The sequence below is a fragment of the Dendrobates tinctorius genome, unplaced genomic scaffold, assembly GCF_039654945.1.
Source record: "Dendrobates tinctorius isolate UK_male_01 unplaced genomic scaffold, ASM3965494v1 ptg000040l, whole genome shotgun sequence".
In the NCBI taxonomy this organism is placed as follows: Eukaryota; Metazoa; Chordata; class Amphibia; order Anura; family Dendrobatidae; genus Dendrobates; species Dendrobates tinctorius.
Window position 1 is genome coordinate 15211272 of NW_027361708.1, and position 23968 is coordinate 15235239.

The 23968-nt window shown below is 42.8% G+C and overlaps 1 protein-coding gene across 1 annotated transcript in view; it reads left to right on the forward strand.

Annotated features, from left to right (window-relative positions):
- Window positions 1-934: 934 nt before the first annotated feature.
- Window positions 935-23968, forward strand: part of RGR (retinal G protein coupled receptor) — a 31697-nt gene continuing 8663 nt past the window's right edge. Inside the window, exons 1-6 of the mRNA XM_073574830.1 lie at window positions 935-1097; window positions 4646-4802; window positions 18473-18594; window positions 18725-18878; window positions 20571-20688; window positions 21307-21420. Of these exons, the coding sequence (XP_073430931.1) occupies window positions 1019-1097; window positions 4646-4802; window positions 18473-18594; window positions 18725-18878; window positions 20571-20688; window positions 21307-21420 (744 nt within the window). The 5' untranslated portion in view covers window positions 935-1018. The remainder of the gene's footprint in view (window positions 1098-4645; window positions 4803-18472; window positions 18595-18724; window positions 18879-20570; window positions 20689-21306; window positions 21421-23968) is intronic.

The window sequence follows — 23968 nt, forward strand, 5'->3', positions numbered from 1 at the left end:
GAGAAATCTCTGTATTTTATTGATTTTCCACATTAATACTTACTTAATTTAATTTTATATCTACTTACCTGCATTTAAATATATTTTTCACTGTTATATATTTTTTTTAATGCCTTACCTACCTTTAACCATTATAAATGGCGATATACATTATACTGTGACATTTTTTCATTACTAAGTGCATTATTCATGTATTCTAAATTATACCATTAGTACATATTATCATCCTGTACTTTCTTTGGACTTTCTTTTATGATGTATTTTTCTTTTTTTATATAACTGTGATTTTATCCTTTGGGTTAATAAAGTTTAGTTTCATTGCACCAAAATTTGGTCATCCTTTGTAGGTATTATATGCTATTTTTGCCTCCAATTTTTTCCTTAATGTTCGTTTACACTGGCCCTGTGGCTAGCTGCCACTTGTCTGTAGGTTCTTATAGACGTTTCACTGTATTATTAGTATAATTTTTGGAATAAAATTGATATTAGTTTTGCTTCTTTTACTCTGAAGCAGAGATACACTATGGTTCATCGAGTTGCTGAGCTCAGGCTGTAAAAATGTTGAGTGTTGGTTTAACGACATTCCCTCCATTGTTACATATCTCTGCCAATTAGGCACCACACAGAGGATTCAGCTTTTCTAGCCTCTTGTTTCATTTTCAGATAATTCTGTGGTAGTTCACAAGCCAGTTTTCATAGTCATGAGGTCACAAACCCCTTGTTCTCAGTCCTATGAATGCAGCCCATTTACCATGGTATGCAAATAGGATTTCGGAAAGGTAGAATGGGGGGGCACGACAAAGTGAGCAATCCAGCTTTCATTCACATCATTAGGAAATTCTTCTGGGGATTGAGTTGTTTCAGACATAACTACTAAGGAAAAAAAAAGATCTTACATAACGACTCCCATGATGCTTCATGACAAACAGACCCTTTAAAAGGAAGCCTTTCTAGTGTGCGCCTGTGCGAAGGGAAAGCAGAAGACGGTTCACCAGGGTGTTAGCACAATTTTGCAAACATGGTTACATCTTACCCGCTTCCTGAAGGTTTCTCTGAGATAGAAGTATTTGGCATCGGGACAGTTCTTCTGGTCGAAGGTAAGATTTTCATATCATAGTGGACTCAGATTTTATTTACCAAGCCTGTCAGAAAAATTACAATCAGCACAATAAGGGTCATGTTTCTGTGATCATCTCAGATGTTGTGCTGCACTGCAAGGCATCAAAAGGAGAAACATTCATCCCTAGGACTCCTTATATCACATTACTAGGAGGAAAAAGCAGTTGTACAATACATATCTCAAATAATGGTAAATATGTCTCCGGTAGTATAATCATCACCTTCCAATAGGTGACGTAATGCTGCAAACGGACTTCATGCAGAGCAAAAATCATTATATGTGATATAAATGATTCCATCAGAACAGACGCATTGTATAGATAAAGCAAAAGAATTGGTATTATCTGCAGGTGCTCATGGCAAGTAACATGAACGTGTCAACAACTAAATGGTAAAGAAATGATTCAGAGACAACAGCATTCTGATTTTTTTGCAAAAGTATTGACACCGGTATGATCACTTGTGTCAATAGCTGACTTGCTTCTTTCTGATGCAGCAGAGGAATCTATAAGATGTGATGCAAGAAATACGGGTTGCTCCCAAATAATGGAAATTATCTTACCTTAACTACAGTATATAACTGTTAGGATATGTTGAGATAATCTTATAAATGTGCCCCTTCTGTGTACTGTGTAATGGCTGTGTCTGACCGTACAGGAGCATGGTCTAATCATACCACAGCTCCTGGGTAGGGGGGACGCAAAAGAGAATATGCAGACATTACAACAAAGGATGGCAGCTGATTCTTTCTGTGAGGCAAACAGGCAATGAAATGTTTTATCTCACAGAAAGCAGCAGCTGTGATCCCATGATGTCCTGTCTGTATATTCTTTTGCTTTCCTCCCTGCCCAGGAGCTGTGGTATAATCAGACCATGTTCCTCCACGGTCAGACACAGCCATTACACAGTACATCCAATTGTGGAACTTATTTTTAATCCAAGATCTATTTATTAAAATGTGCTTTGCTTGTGGGACAACCCCTTTCAATGCATGTTTTTTGCAATTTTTTATGCCTTCAATTGAACGGTTAATAAAGACAAAGCAAAAATTCTTAAATAATTGACATACTGCTGTTTAAAAAAAAATGCATCACAGCTCAAAAATGCAAGGAAAAATAACACAGCATGTGAATGGTATTTTAGAAATCTCATTAATTTTGCTATAACTGCAAATTGCTGATTTTTTATGTGCAAAAAAAGCACACAGGAAAAAAAAACATCAAAAACACTACATGTGAACAAGCCCTTGTCTGGAATTTATTGGAAGAGCTGGGATCAAAAGGCTCATACAGACGTCCATGCATATTAGTCACAGCTGTCCCGATCTGACAGCTTCATATATAAAAGTGCTTCTTACAAAATTAGAATATCATCAAAAAGTTAATTTATTTCAGTTGTTCAACAAAAAATGAAACTCATATGTAGAGACATTACAAACAGAGTGATCTATTTCAAGTGTTTATTTATGTTAATGTTGATGATTATGGCTTACAGCCAATGAAAACCCAAAAGTCATTATCTCAGTAAATTAGAATGTTTAACAAAAAACACCTACACAGGCTTCCTAAGCATTTAAAAAGGTCCCTTAGTCTGTTTCAGTAGGCTCCACAATCATGGGGAAGACTGCTGACTCGACAGATGTCCAGAAGGCAGTCATTGACACACTCCACAAGGAGAGTAAGCCACTAAAGGTCACTGCTAAAGAAGCTGGCTGTTCACAGAGTGCTGTATCCAAGCATATTAATGGAAAGTTGAGTGTAAGGAAAAAGTGTGGTAGAAAAAGATGCACAAGCAACAGGGATAACCGCAGCCTTGAAAGGAATGTTAAGAAAAGGCCATTAAAAAATTTGGGGTAGATTCACAAGGAGTGGACTGCTGCTGGAGTCATTGCTTCAAGAGCCACCACACACAGACGTATCAAGGACATTGGCTACAAGTGTCGCATTCCTTGTGTCAAGCCACTCATGACCAATAGACAAAGCCAGAAGTGTCTTACCTGGGCCAAGGAGAAAAAGAACTGGACTGTTTGCTCAGTGGTCCAAGGCATTATTTTAAGATAAAAGTAAATTTTGCATTTCATTTGGAAATTAAGATCTCAGATTCTGGAGGAAGAGTGGAGAGGCCACAATCCAAGCTGCTTGAGGTCTAGTGTGAAGTTTCCACAATCAGTGATGGTTTGGGGAGCCATGTCATCTGCTGGTGTAGGTCCACTGTGTTTTATCAAGACCAAAGTCAGCACAGCCATCTACAAGGACATTTTAGAGCACTTCATGCTTCCCTCTGCTGAAAAGCTTTTTTGGCAATGTAAATTTCATTCTCCAGCAGAACCTGTCCACACTGCCAAAAGTACCAATACATGGTTTAAAAACAACAGTATCACTGTGCTTTATTGGTCAGCAAACTCGCATGACCTTAACCTCTTAGAGAACCTATTAGGTATTGTAAAGAGAAAGATGAGTGACACCAGACGTAACAATGCAGACGAGCTGAATGCTGCTATCAAAGCAACCTGGGCTTCCATAACACCTCAGCAGTGTCACAGGCTGATCGCCTCCATGCCATGCCACATTGATGCAGTAATTGATGCAAAAGGAGCCCAATCCAAGTATGTATTGAGTGCATTACTGGACATACATTTCAGTAGGCAAACATTTCAGATTTTAGAATCATTTTTCAAGCTGGTGTTATCAAGTATTCTAATTTACTGAGATAATGACTTTTGGGTTTTCATTGGCTCTCCATAATCATCAACATTAACAGAAATAAACACTGGAAATAGATCACTCTGTTTGTATTGACTCTATATAATATGAGTTTTACTTTTTGTATTGAAAAACTGAAATAAATTAACTTTTTGATGCTATTCTAATTTTGTGAGAGCACCTGTAGCTACAAAGTTGTTATGCTCAGCCTGGGAGAGCAATGGCCAGTCTTTGCATTGCAGTGCATGCTCGGACCGATGTGTACAAAAGTCTGCACGAATCATTAGACTAGGGTTACAGGGTCGTATTTTTTCTCATCCGAGTGTGATCACAGTGTGATCTGATTTTCTTGGATGTGGAGAAGATGAAAGAAAAAATTCTCCATCGTCTCCATTCTGTCTGTCTGTGAAAATCACACCCCACTCAGATGTCATCCCAGTGCAGTTCGATGTTTTCCACAGACTCTTTGACTTGTATGGCCAAGTGTGATCTGAATATCGGATGCTAATTATGCATGCTGCAATTTTTCCTCAGACAGACTCTGAGGAAAAGATCGGACATGTGCACAGACCCATAAAAGAATAATGGTCCGACTGCAATCCGATATTTTGTCGGATCACACTCAGAATGAAAATACGGTCCTCTGCACGAGCCCTTATGCTGATCATTTCCTTGTCAGACATGGTGGTGGGGTACGTCAGGCAGCAATCAAACACTTTGGCAAGGAATAACAATATAACTGCTGTCTTGTATGTGACCTATTTGTGGCTTGATAATTTTTTCAATGCAACCTTTGGTGATGATGGCTGATTTTTTTCTTGCAGCTCTGCTTGGCTTCATTCTAAATGGTCTGACAATCATTTCTTTCTACAAAATTAGAGAGCTCAGGACACCTAACAACCTGCTTATAATAAGCCTGGCAGTGGCAGACACTGGCCTATGTATTAATGCCTTTGTAGCTGCCTTTTCAAGTTTCTTAAGGTAACATATTCACCATTAATGTACAGTAGATATAGATTTTAGGTATCAATTTTGGGTATTGGCTCTTGGGTGATTAAAAACAGCTATAAAGTAGTATCCATACAGGCTCGTACTGGCCCATAGTGTAACAGGGGAATACCCCGGTCAGCCCCTGTGCAGATCTTGGCCCCCAACCCCATTGTATGGGCAGTGCTTGGCAAAATTCACTTGATTCACTCTGTACAGAAAAATGCAGCAACTCATGATTCATTAACCAAACTACCCAGTGTATTATTATATAGAGATGTAAGTAAATTTGTGAATGAGGGTAGTGTAATATTTGTATACAGGTGAAAAGTGGGCCCCCAAAGTCAATGTTACTGGTGGGCTCCTAGCACTCCAGTCCGACACTGTATCCATATCTGTGTTACATTGTGGCAAACCTCCTACTGAATAGAGATTGCTGATAAAATGATTCCAATTAGTGAAAACATTTTACTTTAACAGCATGGTAAAGAAATCTCATGCACCCACTGCAAAAAATATCCACAGCATAAACTGACCTGTACTGAGGATATGAAATGTCATTTTATCCCCTTGATGTATTTCATCCTTTGCAAAGGAGAAATGTTCGGCCTACCCGCACCACTTTTGCAATCATATTTGGGCCAATATTTATTGCAAATTTTGCTGCAGCATTTTTCTAGCTGAAATGTAATGTGGGAACATAATGCTAAATTCTCAGCAAGTTCTTGTATTGCACAGAAAACATAAAGTTGTGTAAAATTACTATCAAACCATTTCATTCTAAAGGTTTATGCTTATTGACCCTTCAATCAGAGTTGACAATGTCTATTTGTTTTTGAACTTGCAGACCCAACAAATATTTACTGCCATATATTGAGTTCTAATAACATGATTCTAAACATACCAGTTCACACTATATGGTCATGTTCACATGGTTAGTAATTGGTCAATATATACATGATTATTTGTAAGAGAAAACCAGGAGTGAGTGAAAAATACAGAAATGGTGACGTGTTTCTATTATACTTTTCCTTTGATTGTCCTATCTTGGTTTTGGCTTACAAATAATGATGTAAAATACTGACTAATTACTGAACATTTTTTTACATTACAAACCTGTATTTAAATATTTTTGCAATCTGACTTGTGTGTGTTATATCAGCACTAAATAGTCTAAGTTGGTGAAGTGAAGTAAGAAAACTCTAGGCAAAAATTTAATTTATGGAATAAAATAAATAAAAATTGACATGTGCATATGTATTCACCATTTTTGATATGAACCCCCTAAAAATTTCTGGTGCAAGCAATTACCTTCATGTAGGTTCACATTCATCAGCATAAATAAAATCAGTCTGATGTTATGCAAATGTCATGCCAGTACAATGCGATCTTTCTCAGCTTTTAAATACAGTAATTCTCCATGTCATTTCAAGCTAGTTTACTAACTAATAAAACAATTTTAGATAGATAGATGTAATTGAGATATATAGTCAGTGCAGTGCAGCTAACAGAACATGTATTTAGCTCATAATTAAAGGGAACCTGGCACCTACTTTTGGCGGGCGATGAATAACGAGGTCGGTCCGGTCCAATGGGCGGTGTTCCCGGTGTGTGCCGCCTCCCCATCCTTGGCCGCCATCCGCAGGTTTTTGAGGAATAGGAGTAGGTGTCCACCATTTGTTGCACATATGCTAAGCATTCTTGGCTAGCGCACGCGTAGTATGCTTTGCCCAACTGCGGTAAAAGCCAAAAAGCCTGACTGCGCATGCGCCGGTTAACTAAGCCCCGGAAGTATTTTGCGGTGTTCACCTTCTTTTTACTTCCCCCACACTTTCTCCATCATCCTCTTCAGTGTCATCTTCTTGGTCTTCTTCGGGGTGGTCTTCAGGGTCGTCGTCTCCAGGGTCGTCGTCGGGGAGATCCAGAGTGAATACCAAAAACCATTTCAAAAAGCTTGAACTTGGAAATGTAGCAGAAGGTACAAGAAGGCTGAGGAACTGCTGAGAACCAGCTGACGCTACTGGAACCTGAATGGGTAGCCGAAGGTACAAGAGCCAATGGAACTACCGAGGACCAGCTGATGGTACTGGAACCCGGTTACTAAGCAGGAGGTACATGTGCCAGAAAGCACTACCAAGGACCAGCAGACGTTGGTGGAACTCGGATACCGAGAAGGAGGCACCTAAGCTCTGCCTGGAACCAGCTGACGTTACTGGAACCCAGGGGGACATATTCAAGATTGACTTCCAAAGAACCAGCTAATGGTACTGGAACTCAGATAGGCAGCAGAAGGTACACATGAAAAAAAAAGTTGCAAGGCCATGAGCCGGCCGGAGTTACCGAAACCCACAGTCCTACAGGGGGAGCTTGTCCTACTGGCACTACGGAACCAGCCTTCAATGCCAGATCCCGCAGCCCACATAGGAAGCACCTAAACTGCATGCACCATAGTGTTGGCTAACCCGACGGCAACACGACAGGACAACGTATTGGAGGCAAAGTGATGTTGTCGCTACTCAGAAACAGCTGGCGTGCAGGAACCAGGCTGGGCAGGAGGGAGTACCCGTGCCAAAGACACTTCTGAGCAGCAACTGGCGGTGTTGGAGCCCAGGGATTACAGGAGAAACAGAGTGGAGGCAGAGGCGTAATTGGAGCAAGTTTAAAATCTGTAGTAGTGTGAATGTGGACAGAGCAGGCGATATTGCCGGACACACAGCAGTGGATCAGCTGCCGTTACTGAACCCCAATAACACAGAAGCAAGTGTCGACTGTGCAGATGGCACTTCTGAGCAGCAACAGTCGGTGTTGGAGCTCAGGGATTACAGTGCAGGTGGTAGAAACATGAACACAACAGGAGACCTGGATACTGTTGCCAACCAATTTTTTAATCTGGAAGAGGACTGGCAAATTCCTGCGAGATCCAGGCCTTGTTCATTTTCAGAAAAGTAAGCCGGTTAACATTATCGGTGGATAGTCGCATGCGACGGTCTGTTAGTACACCACCTGCGGCACTAAAGATGCATTCCGATAATACACTAGCAGCAGGGCAAGCCAGCACCTCCAATGCATACTGGCTAAGCTCTGGCCATGTATCCAGCTTAGAGACCCAAAACTTGAAGGGGGAAGAGCCGTGTGGGAGAACACTGAGAGGGCAAGACATGTAGTCTGTCACCATCTGATGGAAACGTTGCCTCCTGCTGACTGGAGCCATCTGTGATGGTGTAGACATTTGTGGCGGGGACACAAAACTTTGCCACATTTGGGCCATACTGGTCTTGCTTTGTGCTGAGGCGCTGCTTCTTCTCCCTCTTTGTGCAGAGCTTCCTCCACTGCTTTGACGCACTGAGCTGCTTTGTAAAGCATTACCAGCACTGCTCTCGGGTGGAATGGAGAACATGATGGAATGCACCAGTGTGTTTTGGTACTCCAGCATTTTACGCTCCCGGTTCAACGGTGTTATAAGGCTTTGTAAGTTGTCCCGGTAGCGAGGATCTAGGAGGGTGTGCACCCAATAATCAGCCGTGTTGAGTATGTGGGCGATGTGGCGGTCGTTTCTCAGGCACTGCAGCATGAAATCAACCATGTGCTTCAGACTGCCAACTGGCCAAGAAACGCTGTCCCCTGATTGAGGCGTCATCTCTGCCTTCTCTGCATCACCCCACCCTGGCTCTACATACTGACTACTAGAGCATTGTGTACCTCCCTCCTCTGGACAGATGTCTTCCTCCTCCATTGACTCCTCCTCATCCTCCTCACAAAGTGTCCCCTGGCTAGTCCTTTGTGAGGAACCACGTTGCACAGACTGTACAGAAGCAGATGGCATTTGTGACTCCTCATCTTCCACCTCTTCCACAACCTCCTCCCTTAGTGCTTGCAGTGTTTTTTCAAGCAGGCAGATAAGGGGGATAGTCATGCTGACTAGTGCATCATCTGCACTCGCCATCCATGTGGAATCATTGAAGGCACGCAAAACGTGGCAGATGTCCTGAGGCCCACTCAGTGGTGGTGAAGTATGAACGGCGCGCAGTGCGACTTGTTTGCGCCTGATGCAGCTGGTACTCCATTACTGCTGCCTGCTGCTCACACAACCTCTCCAACATGTCACGTTGAATTCCACCTGGTGGGTAGGTCACATATGATGCGATGTTCTGGAAGGCGGAATCGGCGCTGCAGAGCTGCAATGCACGATCTTGCCATGCTGGAACGCCGCAAGTGAGCGCACTCTATGCAGACCTTGTGCAGCAGTGCATCAAGATCCGGATAGTCCCTCAAAAAACTCTGCATGACCAAGCTGAGCACATGTGCCAGACATGGGATGTGAGTGAGGTTGCCTAGGCCCAGAGCTGCCACCAGATTTCGGCCATTGTCACACACTACCATGCCTGGCTGGAGATTCGCTGGCACAAACCACACGTCGCTCTCCTGCTTGATGGCATTCCAGAGCTCCTGCGCTGTGTGGCTTCGATTCTCCAAAGAAATTAATTTCAATACGGCCTGTTGACATTTGGCCACGGCTGTGCTCATATCGGTCGTAACAGGTAAGCGTTCACGGGTCCATGTGGAGGTAGACTGTGACGGCTCCTGCAGCGCTGATTCAGAGGAACTGGAGTATGAGGAGGAGTCAATGTGTACAGACTGGATTCCTGCAATCCTTGGAGTTGGCAGAACACTACAGTGCCACTCTCAAGATCTGTACCCGGCTCCACAACATTTACCCAATGGGCAGTGAGGGAAAGATATCGTTCCTGTCCATGGTTACTGGTCCACGCATCGGTGGTCAGGTGGACTTTGCTACTGACGGCGTTTAGTAGCGCATGTTTAATTTTTCCCTCCACATGCTTTTGCAGGGCAGGGATGGCTTGCCTACTGAATTAAAAGTGGCCGGGCACGTTGTATTGTGGGACTGCCAATGCCATGAAGTTACGGAAGGTGTCAGTCAACACCAGCCTGAATGAGAGCATTTCAAGGGACAGTAGTTTTGCAATGCCAGCATTCAGAGCCTGTGCTCGGGGGTGGTTTGCCGAGTATGGGCGCCTTTTCTCCCATGTCTGTGCTACCAATGGCTGTAGACTGGCCTGGGAGTGTGAGGATGACAGGGAACGTGGTGCTGTGGGTGTAATGACACTTTGTCTCTGTACAACAGTGCCAGAGGCTCTTCCATGGCGATCCTGTGAGGAAGCCGAACCAGCTGTGTGTGAGCTGGAGGAAGAGGCTACAACACGAGCTGAAGAGGTGGTAGGTGGTGTTGTAGGTTGGCCTAGGTCTTCAGTGTGTCTTTGTAACTCCACCACGTGCTTGGTCCGCACATGTTTCCACATATTTGTGGTATTGAGGTTGCTGACACTTTTCCCTCTTTTCATTTTCTGATTACACGGCTTGCATTTGACAAAGCAAATGTCATCTGCAACTGTGTCAAAAAAGGTCCAGGCACTGCAAGTCTTGGGAGCACCCGTTTTGGGTTTTGGAAGAGGCATGCTCCTAATGGGTGCTGAAGTGGAGGCTACAGGCAACCGCGTCTGCCCCCTCCCTCTCCCTCCTTTTTTGGCCGTTCCTCAGAGGTGCTCCCACCACCTTCCTGTTCCTCATGCCATGATGGGTCAAGGACCTCATCATCTACACTACCTTCTTCAAACGACTGCTTCTCCTGGGTAGTCTCGACAGCACGGTACGCACCAGATAGTGGCACCTGAGTCTCATCATCAGATGCATACTGACTAGTTGTGCTGACCATTGGCACTGCCCCACCCGCCTCTTCAGATTCAGAGAGACAAAGCTGTTGCACATGACTGCATACTACCTCTTCTTCAAATTCTCGAATGCTGCTTGGCTGGCCCCCTCTTTCCAAGCCACAGATTCAGAGAACAGAAGTAGAGATGGCTCCTGTCCAGGGCTCTCTGACTGCCTGGGCAATTTGGCAGATGGTGAAGAGACAGATGGGTGATCTTCAGTGCTCTGGACCTGAGATGATCTGGAACTAATTGAAGTCGATGCGTTAGCTGCCATCCATCCGACAGCGGCTTCAATTTGTTCATCCCGCAGCAGTGGGGTACGGCGAGCTCCTACAAAGCTGCGCATAAAGGACCGTTCCCTGGGAAAACTGGGGGATGCTGAGTCACTGGTGCCTGCAGCAGGCACAGAATCCCCACGTCCTCTCCCTGCAGAAACTCCACGACCACGACCACGTGCCTTACTCCCTGCCTTCTTCATCTTGGTTGACTGATAAAGATAGGCAGAAAAGTACTAAGGGCTTAGTGTGCTTATTCCTGAACAGCTGCTAACAGGTATAAGAAACACTAATTTTATAAAGTGTGGACTAGACTTTAATATGAGCTAATGTGGCCTACACAACTGTAAAGTGGAGTGTTTGGTGAACTTTATTAACTTTTTTTTTTCTCAAAAAGACACTGGATGTGCCCAAAGATGTAAAACCGATAAACTTTTTGTAGCTATTACAATGTAGGAAGGTAAACTACAATGCAATAGATAAGGCTCCAAAAAATAGGCTAATACTAATCTGGCTGGGGCTGCAGGGCACAAGCCAGCAGAAAGGCCCCTCTATCTACTCCTATATAGTGTTTGCAAATATTCTAGCTGGATACGGATGAAACCACACTAATAGGAGAAATCTGGAAAAATGAGCAGCACTAATGCAAAAAAGGACAATGTATGAGGCAGTGATGCACGTTGAGCGGACTACAACCGGAGGTGGCTGCAGAACCCACTACAGCGTGAGCTGCACTCACACACAGAGAACGCGCAGACAGCCGTTAACAGCGCTGCAAGGCAAAAGAAAGCTACAGCAGTTGATAAAGTAGCCTGGGTAAAGTACAATATTATATAGCAAATTGCTAGGTCACACTGTCCCTCAGAACAGCAGCGTCCTATCCCTAACTGAATTCACAGCAGAGTGAACCCAAAATGGCGGCGGCGGCTTTTATAGTGCATCATGACTAGAGTTGAGCGATACCGTCCGATACTTCAAAATATCGGATCGGAATGGATCGGCCGATCTTTAAAAAAAGTATCGGTATCGCCGATGCCGATACCGGAAGTCCCATTCAAGTCTATGAGACTTCCGGTATCGGAATTGGAAAAACCCTTTCCTGCCCTTGTACAGCCTCTCGGGGGTCTGTACGGGCCTTCCGGGGGTCTCTGCCGGCCTGCCGGGGGGCTGTGCCGGCCTGCCGGTGGGCTGTGCGGATTGCCCGGGGTCTGTACCGGCCTGCCGGGGGGCTGTGCCGGCCTGCCGGGGGGCTGTGCACCCTGTGGGGGTCTGTACCGGCCTGCCGGGGGGCTGCGCTGATGTCCGGGGATCCGTGCAGGCATCGTCCGATGGGACTACAAGTCCCATCGGGCGATGCCTGCTACCATGACAGTGATTGACACATTAGCCAATGATGGGACAGTAGTAGTCCCAACATCCGGCTAATGTGTTAAATGTAAAAAAAAAAAAAAAAATACTACATACATACTACATACATACTGCATGCTACATACATACTACATATATACTACATGCATGCTACATACATACTACATACATACTACATATATACTACATGCATGCTACATACATACTACATGCTACATATATACTACATGCATGCTACATACATGCTACATACTACATATATACTACATGCATGCTACATACATGCTACACACTACATATATACTACATGCATGCTACATACATGCTACATACATACTACATGCATGCTACATACATACTACATGCTACATATATACTACATACATACTACATACATACTACATGCTACATACATACCACATATATACTACATACATACTACATATATACTACATGCATGCTACATACATACTACATGCTACATACATACTACATACAGTCATGGCCAAAAGTATTGACACCCCTGCAATTCTGTCAGATAATATTCAGTTTCTTCCTGAAAATGATTGCAAACACAAATTCTTTGGTATTATTATCTTCATTTAATTTGTCTTAAATGAAAAAACACAAAAGAGAATGAAGCAAAAAGCAAAACATTGATCATTTCACACAAAACTCCAAAAATGGGCCGGACAAAAGTATTGGCACCCTCAGCCTAATACTTGGTTGCACAACCTTTAGCCAAAATAACTGCAACCAACTGCTTCCGGTAACCATCAATGAGTTTCTTACAATGCTCTGCTGGAATTTTAGACCATTCTTCTTTGGCAAACTACTCCAGGTCCCTGATATTTGAAGGGTGCCTTCTCCAAACTGCCATTTTTAGATCTCTCCACAGGGGTTCTATAGGATTCAGGTCTGGACTCATTGCTGGCCACCTTAGAAGTCTCCAGTGCTTTCTCTCAAACCATTTTCTAGTGCTTTTTGAAGTGTGTTTTGGGTTATTGTCCTGCTGGAAGACCCATGACCTCTGAGGTAGACCCAGCTTTCTCACACTGGGCCCTAAATTATGCTGCAAAATTTGTTGGTAATCTTCTGACTTCATAATGCCATGCACACGGTCAAGCAGTCCAGTGCCAGAGGCAGCAAAGCAATCCCAAAACATCAGGGAACCTCCGCCATGTTTGACTGTAGGGACCGTGTACTTTTCTTTGAATGCCTCTTTTTTCTCCTGTAAACTCTATGTTGATGCTTTTGCCCTAAAAGCTCTACTTTTGTCTCATCTGACCAGAGAACATTCTTCCAAAATGTTTTAGGCTTTTTCAGGTAAGTTTTGGCAAACTCCAGCCTGGCTTTTTTATGTCTCGGGGTAAGAAGTGGGGTCTTCCTGGGTCTCCTACCATACAGTCCCTTTTCATTCAGATGCCGACGGATAGTACGGGTTGACACCGTTGTACCCTCGGACTGCAGGGCAGCTTGAACTTGTTTGGATGTTAGTGGAGGTTCTTTATCCAACATCCGCACAATCTTGCATTGAAATCTCTTGTCAATTTTTCTTTTCTGGCCACATCTAGAGAAGTTAGCCACAGTGCCATGGGCTTTAAACTTCTTGATGACACTGCGCACGGTAGACACAGGAACATTCAGGTCTTTGGAGATGGACTTGTAGCCTTAATATTGCTCATGCTTCCTCACAATTTGGTTTCTCAAGTCCTCAGACAGTTCTTTGGTCTTCTTTCTTTTCTCCATGCTCAATGTGGTACACACAAGGACACAGGACAGAGGTTGAGTCAACTTTAATCCATGTCAACTGGCTGCAAGTGTGATTTAGTTATTGCCAACACCTGTTGGGTGCCACAGGTAAGTTACAGGTGCTGTTAATTACACAAATTAGAGAAGCATCACATGATTTTTCGAACAGTGCCAATACTTTTGTCCGCCCTCTTTGTTATGTTTGGTGTGGTATTATATCCAATTTGGCTTTAGGACAATTCTTTTTGTGTTTTTTCATTTAAGACAAATTAAATGAAGATAATAATACCAAAGAATTTGTGTTTGCAATCATTTTCAGGAAGAAACTGAGTATTATCTGACAGAATTGCAGGGGTGTCAATACTTTTGGCCATGACTGTACATGCTACATACATACTACATGCTACATACATACTACATACATACTACATGCATGCTACATACATACTACATGCTACATACATGGTACATACATGCTACATACATGCTACATGCATGCTACATACAATACATTCATACAATACATACATAGACATACAGTACATATAACATAGAGTAACATACTTACCAATACTTGTCACATTGTTCCCCGAAGCCATTGTCTTTTACGGAATAAATATTAACATAACAAACCACAAAAATACTCACCCATGATCCGAAGCAGTCCACGAGTGTGTCCCACGACGATCTTGGGTAGAGAACTGCAGCATCAGCTGATGCTGCCGCTCTCTACGGGCTGCAGGAATCCAATGACGGAAGGTAGGTATCCTTCCGCACTGTATTCCTCCGCCACTTAAAAAAAAAAAAGTCCCTAGTCTCACTTTATGGTAAAAGCTGTGTGGGAATTTCCCACACAGCTTTTACCATAAAGTGAGACTAGGGACTTTTTTTTTTTAAGTGGCGGAGGAATACAGTGCGGAAGGATACCTACCTTCCGTCATTGGATTCCTGCAGCCCGTAGAGAGCGGCAGCATCAGCTGATGCTGCAATTCTCTACCCAAGATCGTCGTGGGACACACTCGTGGACTGCTTCGGATCATGGGTGAGTATTTTTGTGGTTTGTTATGTTAATATTTATTCCGTAAAAGACAATGGCTTCGGGGAACAATGTGACAAGTATTGGTAAGTATGTTACTCTATGTTATATGTACTGTATGTCTATGTATGTATTGTATGAATGTATTGTATGTAGCATGTATGTAGCATGTATGTAGCATGTAGTATGTATGTAGCATGCATGTAGTATGTATGTAGCATGCATGTAGTATGTATGTAGCATGCATGTAGCATGTAGTATGTATGTAGCATGCATGTAGTATATATGTAGTATGTATGTAGTATATATGTAGCATGTAGTATGTATGTAGCATGCATGTAGTATGTATGTAGCATGCATGTAGCATGCATGTAGTATGTATGTAGCATGTAGTATGTATGTAGCATGCATGTAGTATATATGTAGTATGTATGTAGCATGCATGTAGTATGTATGTAGTATGTATGTAGTATGTATGTAGCATGTAGTATGTATGTAGCATGCATGTAGTATGTATGTAGTATGTATGTAGCATGCATGTAGTATGTATGTAGCATGTAGTATGTAGCATGCATGTAGTATATATGTGGTATGTATGTAGCATGTAGTATGCATGTAGTATGTATGTAGTATGTATGTAGTATTTTTTTTTTTTTTTAAACATTTAACACATTAGCCGGATGATGGGACTACTACTGTCCCATCATTGGCTAATGTGTCAATCACTGTCATGGTAGCAGGCATCGCCCGATGGGACTTGTAGTCCCATCGGACGATGCTTGCACAGACCCCCGGACATCAGCACAGCCCCCCGGCAGGCCGGCACAGCCCCCCGGCAGGCCGGTACAGACCCCCACAGGGTGCACAGACCACCGGCAGGCCGGCACAGCCCCCCGGCAGGCCAGCACAGCCCCCCGGCAGGCCGGCAGAGACCCCCGGAAGGCCCGAAATGACGGCGCATCATGATGCGCACACACCGCGCATCATGATGACGTCATTTTGGCTGTCAATCAACTTTGAACTTCCGATTCCGATGCCGATGCCCGATATTGAAAAAATATCGGATGTCGGTATCGGAATTCCGATACAGCAAGTATCGGCCGATACCCGATACTTGCGGTATCGGAATGCTCAACACTAATCATGACATCATTTCAGCAGTCAATCACAGCCATGCCAGTAGTTACATGCCTAACATGCTCTAACAGGATGTGCCCACACTTCTTAGGATCCTCATTGGCTGAATAAAATCAAACTGGCTCATTGCATTATAGGAACTTCCGATTCCGGTATTCGATATACTAAAAGTATCGGAACTCAGTATCGGAATTCCGATACCGCGAATATCGGACGATATCCGATATTGCAGTATCAGAATGCTCAACACTAGATGCGACTACTCAGCAAGTCAGCCAGAACACATTGAGGCAGGAGCGTGATTATGCTCCTGCAGCGTCTAGCACTGATGTGAGAAAGGTCACCAGAGTGCATTGCCAATGAACCCCGATCACCTTAGAGATGTCAATGCTCACTGCATGAGAACATTCGACACGATGGTAGGTTATTGTGTATGCTGTATACTTTGTGAGATCTTTTAAAGTACAAAGTTTAATTTTTATGCTATGTTTAATTTGTACCTGTAATACAATCATGTAAATGTGACGTACAATTAACATAGAATGTCATAATTTAACCACAAATGTTATTCTCACTTAAAGGAGTTATTTAGGGAAAACATGTTAACAACTATCCAGAGGATAACTTATAACTTACTGATCAGAGGAGGTCTGACTACTGGGATCCGTGCGATAGACAGTTTTACCCTCAATGAGACACTTTTCTTCCCATTACATAATGGACTAGTGAATAAGCCCAACCACTGCTCCATTCATTCCTTATGGGGCTGATGAAAAAGCCAAGTGCAACACCCGAATATATGGAATGAATAGGGAGGAGGTCGAGCATGCTGCTCCACTATGACAAGCATAAACTGCCCCATTGTACTAATCAGCTGAGGTCCATGACAAGGATAAACTGCCCCATTGTACTAATCAGTTGAGGTCCCATTGATGAATAAGTTATCACCTAACTTGTTGATAGGTGATAACTTATTTCCATCCTACACTCCCTTTAAAAGGCTTGTCTCTATCGAGTTCTTTGTTAATGGTTAAAATTGCAAAATGTTGGTAAAAACAATCAACTTTGCATTTCACCACTTATTAAAAATCCTCTATGCTGTCAAGAACAGAGGGATTTTTATTTCTATAGTGTACAGCTTCCTAGGTCACAGAGTCGCTGGTTATCTAGGTAAGGCCGGAGTCACACGAGCGTACAACACAGCTGAGTGCACAGTGTTATTTTCTGGGGCAGTCTAAATCTGCGATTATTTTCGAATGCCGATTTGGCAAGTAAAAACGATCGCAGCATGCTGCGAGTGCATTCAAGAATGTAATCCATCTGAGGCTGTTAACCTGTTCAATGCCGCTATAAATCTCTGACAGGGGCATTTAACTCGCTCATTCGTGAAGCGCGCCAAAAATCCTGTCAATCGGTAACACAATCACATGATCGCAGGTCACCGATGGGATGGCATGAAAACCAGAGGTCTACAGAAGATCTCTATGGTTGTCACAGCTAGATTGCTATTGAAGCATACAAGAAGTAAAAAAAAAGTTTTTAAAAATATAAAAAGAAATTAAAATCACATAATCAAAAATTATCCCCCTTTCGACCCATTGAAAACAAAACAATAAAAAAATCAAACATACACATTTGGTATCGCCTCATTCAGAATTGCCCGATCTATCAATATAAAAAAAGAATTTACCCATTCGGTAAACGCCGTAACGAGAAAAAAATTAAAAATGCTAAAATTACGTTTTTTGGTTGCCGCTACATTGCGATAAAATGCAGTAACGGACAATCAAAAGATTGTATTTACACCAAAATGGTATCAACAAAAACGTCAGCTTGATATGCAAAAAATAAGCCCTCACCCAGCCCCAAATCACGAAAAATTGAGACGTTACAAGTCTCGGAAGATGGCGCCATTTTTTTGTACCAAAGTTTGGATTTTTTTTCACCACTTAAATAAAAAACGAACCTAGACATGTTTGGTGTCTATGAACCCGTAATGACCTGGAGAATCATAATAGCAGTCTTAGAGTTTTGTGAACATGATAAAAGAAAAAAAAACAACTGTAGAATTGCACTTTTTTTTGTCATTTCACCGCACTTGAAAGTTTTTTCCAGTTTTCCAGTACACGATATGTTAAAACCAATGATTTAGTTTAAAATTACAACTTGTCCTGCAAAACACAAGGCCTCACATGACCATTTTGACTGAAAAATAAAAAAGTTATGGCTCTGGGAACAAGGGGATCAAAAAACGAAAATGCAATAACGGAAAATGAGCCGGTTGTTAAGGGGTTAAAAATACCTAATTATGCTGCCATTGGCAAAAGAAAGCAATGCATGGATTACTACTTTTATTTACCTTTACAGGTATTGGCCCTATGGGTCAGAAGGTTGCCAAGTTCATGGATTCCAGGGTTTTGTTGCTGCTCTATCAAGTATCAGTTCCTGTGCTGCCATAGCATGGGACCGTTATCACCAGTACTGCACTCGTAAGTGTGAAAGCTAATTGGATCACATACATTATAACAAATCTTTTCCCATCCAGTACTATGTGATGATTCTGTATATCTACAAAATAGCGCTAGTAACTCAGTGAATAACTCAGTAAAAAATTTTCAGGTAGCAAGTTACATTGGAGCACATCAATTTCGGTGGTGTTGTTTGCCTGGGGGTTTGCTGCTTTCTGGTCTGTGATGCCTCTGTTTGGATGGGGTGAATATGACTACGAGCCTTTAAGAACATGCTGTACACTGGACTACTCAAAAGCTGACAGGTAAAACTTTTTTTACATTTTCACACTAATCTACATCTACATCTACATCACTATTAAACTGATGTAAGAGATCCACTTACAACTCCTTACAAGATGACAGTTCCCCGCATAGGGGTCAAATGCAGAGAAGGCCCTCAACAATCAGATGTTAACAGAAGAAACAACCAGGAATTCCTCTATTTTCTGTATAGCATGTTAGCACTCATACAGATGATCTCGGACCACAATGCATAGACTGGCTGCGGCTCTTCTGACCCATGTATGACAGCTTCATATAAAGCTGTCATGTTTTGGTGAAGAAAGCTGCGGTCCATCCGTGTATTAGCGGTCCGTGTTTGGACTGATTTGCACGGACGTCTACATGAGCTCTTAGATATCATATGGTGCCAGCTATTTAATGCATGGAAGAAGCCATTTCTACAAAGATATGCTACTGGCATCCATGTGTGGTTAACAGATGTTTGCTTCAAGTGGAGGACTATCTCATGAAATATTACTACATAACTCTAATGACTCAATTCTCCTTATGTCCAGACAGGCCTCAAATGAAATGGCAAGAGAAGCCAGGCTTAGCTCAGAATGAGACCTTTCTGGCAAAGATAGGTTGAAAAGGGTGTACAGTCCTGGAGAGGGCCACACTCCCCAATACAAACTACAAAAGAAAATAATAATGAGCTGTGGTGCCATTATTTTGGCTGATAAGATCCATAGTAAGGCCACGATTTTCAGCCATATTACATTCATGGGAAATTGGCATAAGGGGTATAGATGTTAGAGCATGATATATTAAATGGGTGTTCCACTACTAGGACAACCCCTTCTCGATCTGAATGTTTGCCCCCATGAAAATAAAAAAGCTTATCCTCATTCTCTGTGCCGGTGTTGTTCCACTGGTATTGGCACTCATGTCCCCGGGGGTCTCGTGCGGTTTTTATGATAAGTGAGCCCTGTTTCCAATCAGAGATGGCATCACTGTCCCCGCTTTTGGATGTATTAGTAATTAAGCTGCCTGCCGCAGCTCTCACTTACTCTTGATTACTTCATTACTTATATACGTCCAAATGCGGGGACAGTGATGCCAGTGCTGATTGGACACAAGGATCACGTTAAGTAACCGCATGTGAGCCGAGGGAGAGCAAGTGCAACACCGTTGGAAAAGCGTTAGCACGGGAGATGAGTATATGCTTTTTTATTTTTATAGGGGTAAGCATTCAAATCGAGAAGGGGTTGTCCTAGTAGTGGACAATCCTTTAACTGAAAACCCACCTCTTCAAGAAAGCCTACAGCCTGCAATGACCCCGCTACCACTTTCTCTCTCACCACTACAGGTGATATCACCTCAACCAACACCAGAACTGATGCAAACCACCAACCTACTGTCTCCTTCTCCACCATCCTGTAGCATGTAAGCCCGAAAGGGCAGGGTCCTCTCTCCACTCTGTATCAGTCTGTCATTGTTAGTTTGTTTACTGTAAGTGATATCTGTAATTTGTATGTAACCCCTTCTCATGTACAGCAACATGGGATCAATGGTGCTATATAAATAAATATAATAATAATAATAATAATAATAATAATAACTGGTATAGATCACACAGTAATAAAGGAAGAATTTAAGTAAAAATCTACCCAAATAAGCCTAAAAAAATCAAAGTGTGCTAATTGATTTTTAAATATTCTTTTTACCCCTAGAAACTTCATGTCTTTCCTTTTCCCCCTGGCACTTTTCGAGTATCTGATTCCTCTCTTTATAATGACCACTGCCTACCAGTCCATATACCAGAAGCTAAAGAAAAGTGGCCCAGTGAAGGTAATGTGGTCTCTCACGCTCCGAGACCCTGCATTCTTAGAACTGATTGTAATAGGCTTGTTGGAAAATCAAAAGATAATCCCTGCTCTGTATTAAGTGAATACAAAGAGCTGTTTCAGTATTTAAGATTTCAGTGGCTGAATTTAGGCTGATGTAACAGCAAGAACATTTATGTAACTTGTTCTTTTGGATTACGCTTTGAATGCGGCTTCTAGCTGCTCACAATGAACTTTCTTTGAGATCTGCCCAAAACTTCGCTAACTGGCTTGCTGCTAAAAGAAAACAAGAATGTGGCTAGTAGGATGTTTAGAAAAGCCATGCATTCATTGCAAATTGCCATGAATATAAAAACAGTGAAGTCTCATCACTGTGAACCTGATCACTCATCAGGTTCAAAGAAAAGAAGCACCAGAATTGTATTTGCTGTGAAGAATCAAAGTATTTACTAAAATACACAGAAGTGTCATCTTAAAGACAATTAATTAAAGATATTTTTTTACATGGCACAAATATAAATGATAAAAGAAATTAAAAAAAATGATTACATATTTGTCCAATACACATAAGATTATTGTTTTAAAAGGACACTAATTTCATAACTGTCTATTATTTCCTTAGATAAACACCAGCATACCTGTAAAATCACTGATGATCTGCTGGGGACCCTATTCACTGCTATGTTTTTATGCTATCGTCCAAGATGCAACCATCCTATCTCCAAAACTACGCATGGTGAGTGAAGAACTGTACACAGGAAGCTTCACACATTAGCATTTCATAGTCTGTATGTGGATTCTCATTTCCTGACCAACTATCGGCGTCATAGGCGCATATGAAACTTACAAAATTGCAGTCGGGAAATGGAGCATGATATGCAGATGTGTAAACCCAGCGATATTCTGTATCTATAAAAGTGGACCATTATAGGAACGTCAATGGAAGTAGTAAATGTATTTTATACCATATTCTTTCAATAACAATGTAAGAAAGCGGACGGCACCGCTGTTACCGTGCTAAGGTCCGTGGCTGGCAGCAGGCGGAGAGCTCACATCCAGGACTCCCGGGTGCTTGACCTCGCAGCAAGACGAATGTAGTTTCCAAGAGAAAAAGGTCGCACTCTGCGGGATAATGATGAATGGGGACCCGTGGAAGCGCTCGAGTAGCGTGAAACGGCCGTAGTCAGCCATTTGACACACTCTCCTTCACACCTCCGACGTGACATGTAATTCAGTGTCAATAAACATTCATCATTATCCCGCAGAGTGCGACCTTTTTCTCTTGGAAACAACTTTCAATAACAATGACCACCAGATATGAGGGAAATGAACCATTCAGAAGGCTTTTTTAAAAGACCGCTGTACTGTAGCTATGGTTTAGGTTTGACTGCACTGATCACAAAATGATGGAATATTGTTACAGTATAAAGTATACAGAGAACCACCGCACTCAAAAGTGATGAAGAACCAGAGGACTTCTCTATTACATCAAAGATAGCAGAGATATTAGACTCAGATGAGGCTTCGTCAAGCATCACTAAGCTAAACATCAAAGTGGATAAAGCCTGTATGCATCACATAATTACAATCAATTATACAAATTATTGAATTTTAAATGTATAAAAAAAGTAAAAATCTAATAATCTCTCATAACAAAACATTTCTCACCGTTATGTATATATCAGAAAAATAAAACATTTATCAGACTGACCATTCTCAAGATATTCTAAAAAAATGGAGCACATATTAATTTACAGTCAAAAACAGGACCAATCTACCCCAAATTTGCCTCACAGATCAATAAGGGCTTCAGGAAGGCAGCACACCTTCTAGCATGTTGGCCTTCCGGGACCTTCTACACGGACCAATCAGATCCATGCACTCTCTCTCATGTGACCTACCCTGGTCACCTTATATGGTCCGTAGCCATGCCCACGGGTGAGATACAAATCACATGGCTCTGACCTCATCGCAGGTCCTATTTCAAACACCCAGCCATACACACACATATACAGGCTTACTATGGGCGTTTAGACACATGCCCCTAGGTGGGTTTGTAGGTGACTGGTCCCACCCGTATCACCAAGCCATCTAGCTTTCCCTGATACACTGTAACAAAAACCTCAGCAGTACCTCTGCTGATTAACACACGTTCCAGCTTCCATCCCAGGGCCACCCACCCTGGGATACATAACGGTCATTTACCATCCTGCCGTTCATCCTATCTCCATTACCACAATGGATATGCCTGTGTGCATGACCCATACAGCACCCCCTAGCTGTCACAACGGTCACTGCACCACATACCTCCCCCTTCTGTTCAAACTTGTGAGGTTGAACTCTTGACATCACCCAGGGGTCTCGAGACTGGGCACCCATGTCAGCTTGCCCTACCAGTCGTCTGTGAGCGTCAGCTCCCGAGACGTAGCCCCTCTTTGTGAGCAATACATTTTCGGACTTGGTCCTTTCCTGTTTCAGGGTTAAACTAGTAGGCCTCCCCCGCTCCCAGTGGTTCTTATGTTGGCGTTGAGCTTTGGGCCTTAAGTCACCGTCCAACTGTGTAACTAGACCCTGCTTTGTCTCCACATTTCTGCAGTGCGCTCCGTCACCCCAGCCTTCTCTCACTGGCTGGCTTTCCCGGTGGGTACAGTCAGAAGTCTCACTTATAGTCGCGTCAACTGTCTGGCCTGAGTCTGATCCATTTAGTATGTCACAGGAGCTAAGGTCTCTCAGTTTCGTACTGCCAGTCGAACTGCCGCTTGCAGATTTTTGACGGTCTTGCCTTGTTGACAGTCTTTGGCTAACTGCCATTTGACTATTTGGAGGAACCCTTCGGGTCTTTATACCTTGGGTTGAAGATGGCCATCCTGGCCTGATGTTCCACACCTCTTTATTAATCCGCAGTCAGTCCAGTCTCAACTGCTCCATCTCCTGCAGGTACGTCACTCGATACTCCAGGAGCATCCCAAAGTTCCTAAGGCTTTCCATGTGGCCAACAACAATGATTGGGACCATGCCACCTTCACCAGATACCTGGACTTTACCATCAGGAGGGATCCTCTCCCTCGCTTCACCGGAGATATTTACAAGGTCTTGCATTACCTTCCCGAGCCTTCCAACGACTCTCCCCACCAGATATTTGGGTACCGGAATTACGTCTTCCCCCAGGCCCAGCCGATTCTTAGCTTCCCTTGCAAGCTCTAGATGACAAGCGGCTTTCACATTACTCCGCATGATCATCTGTTTAGCGTGGAGACATTGCAGATGCATATCCGTTAGGACAG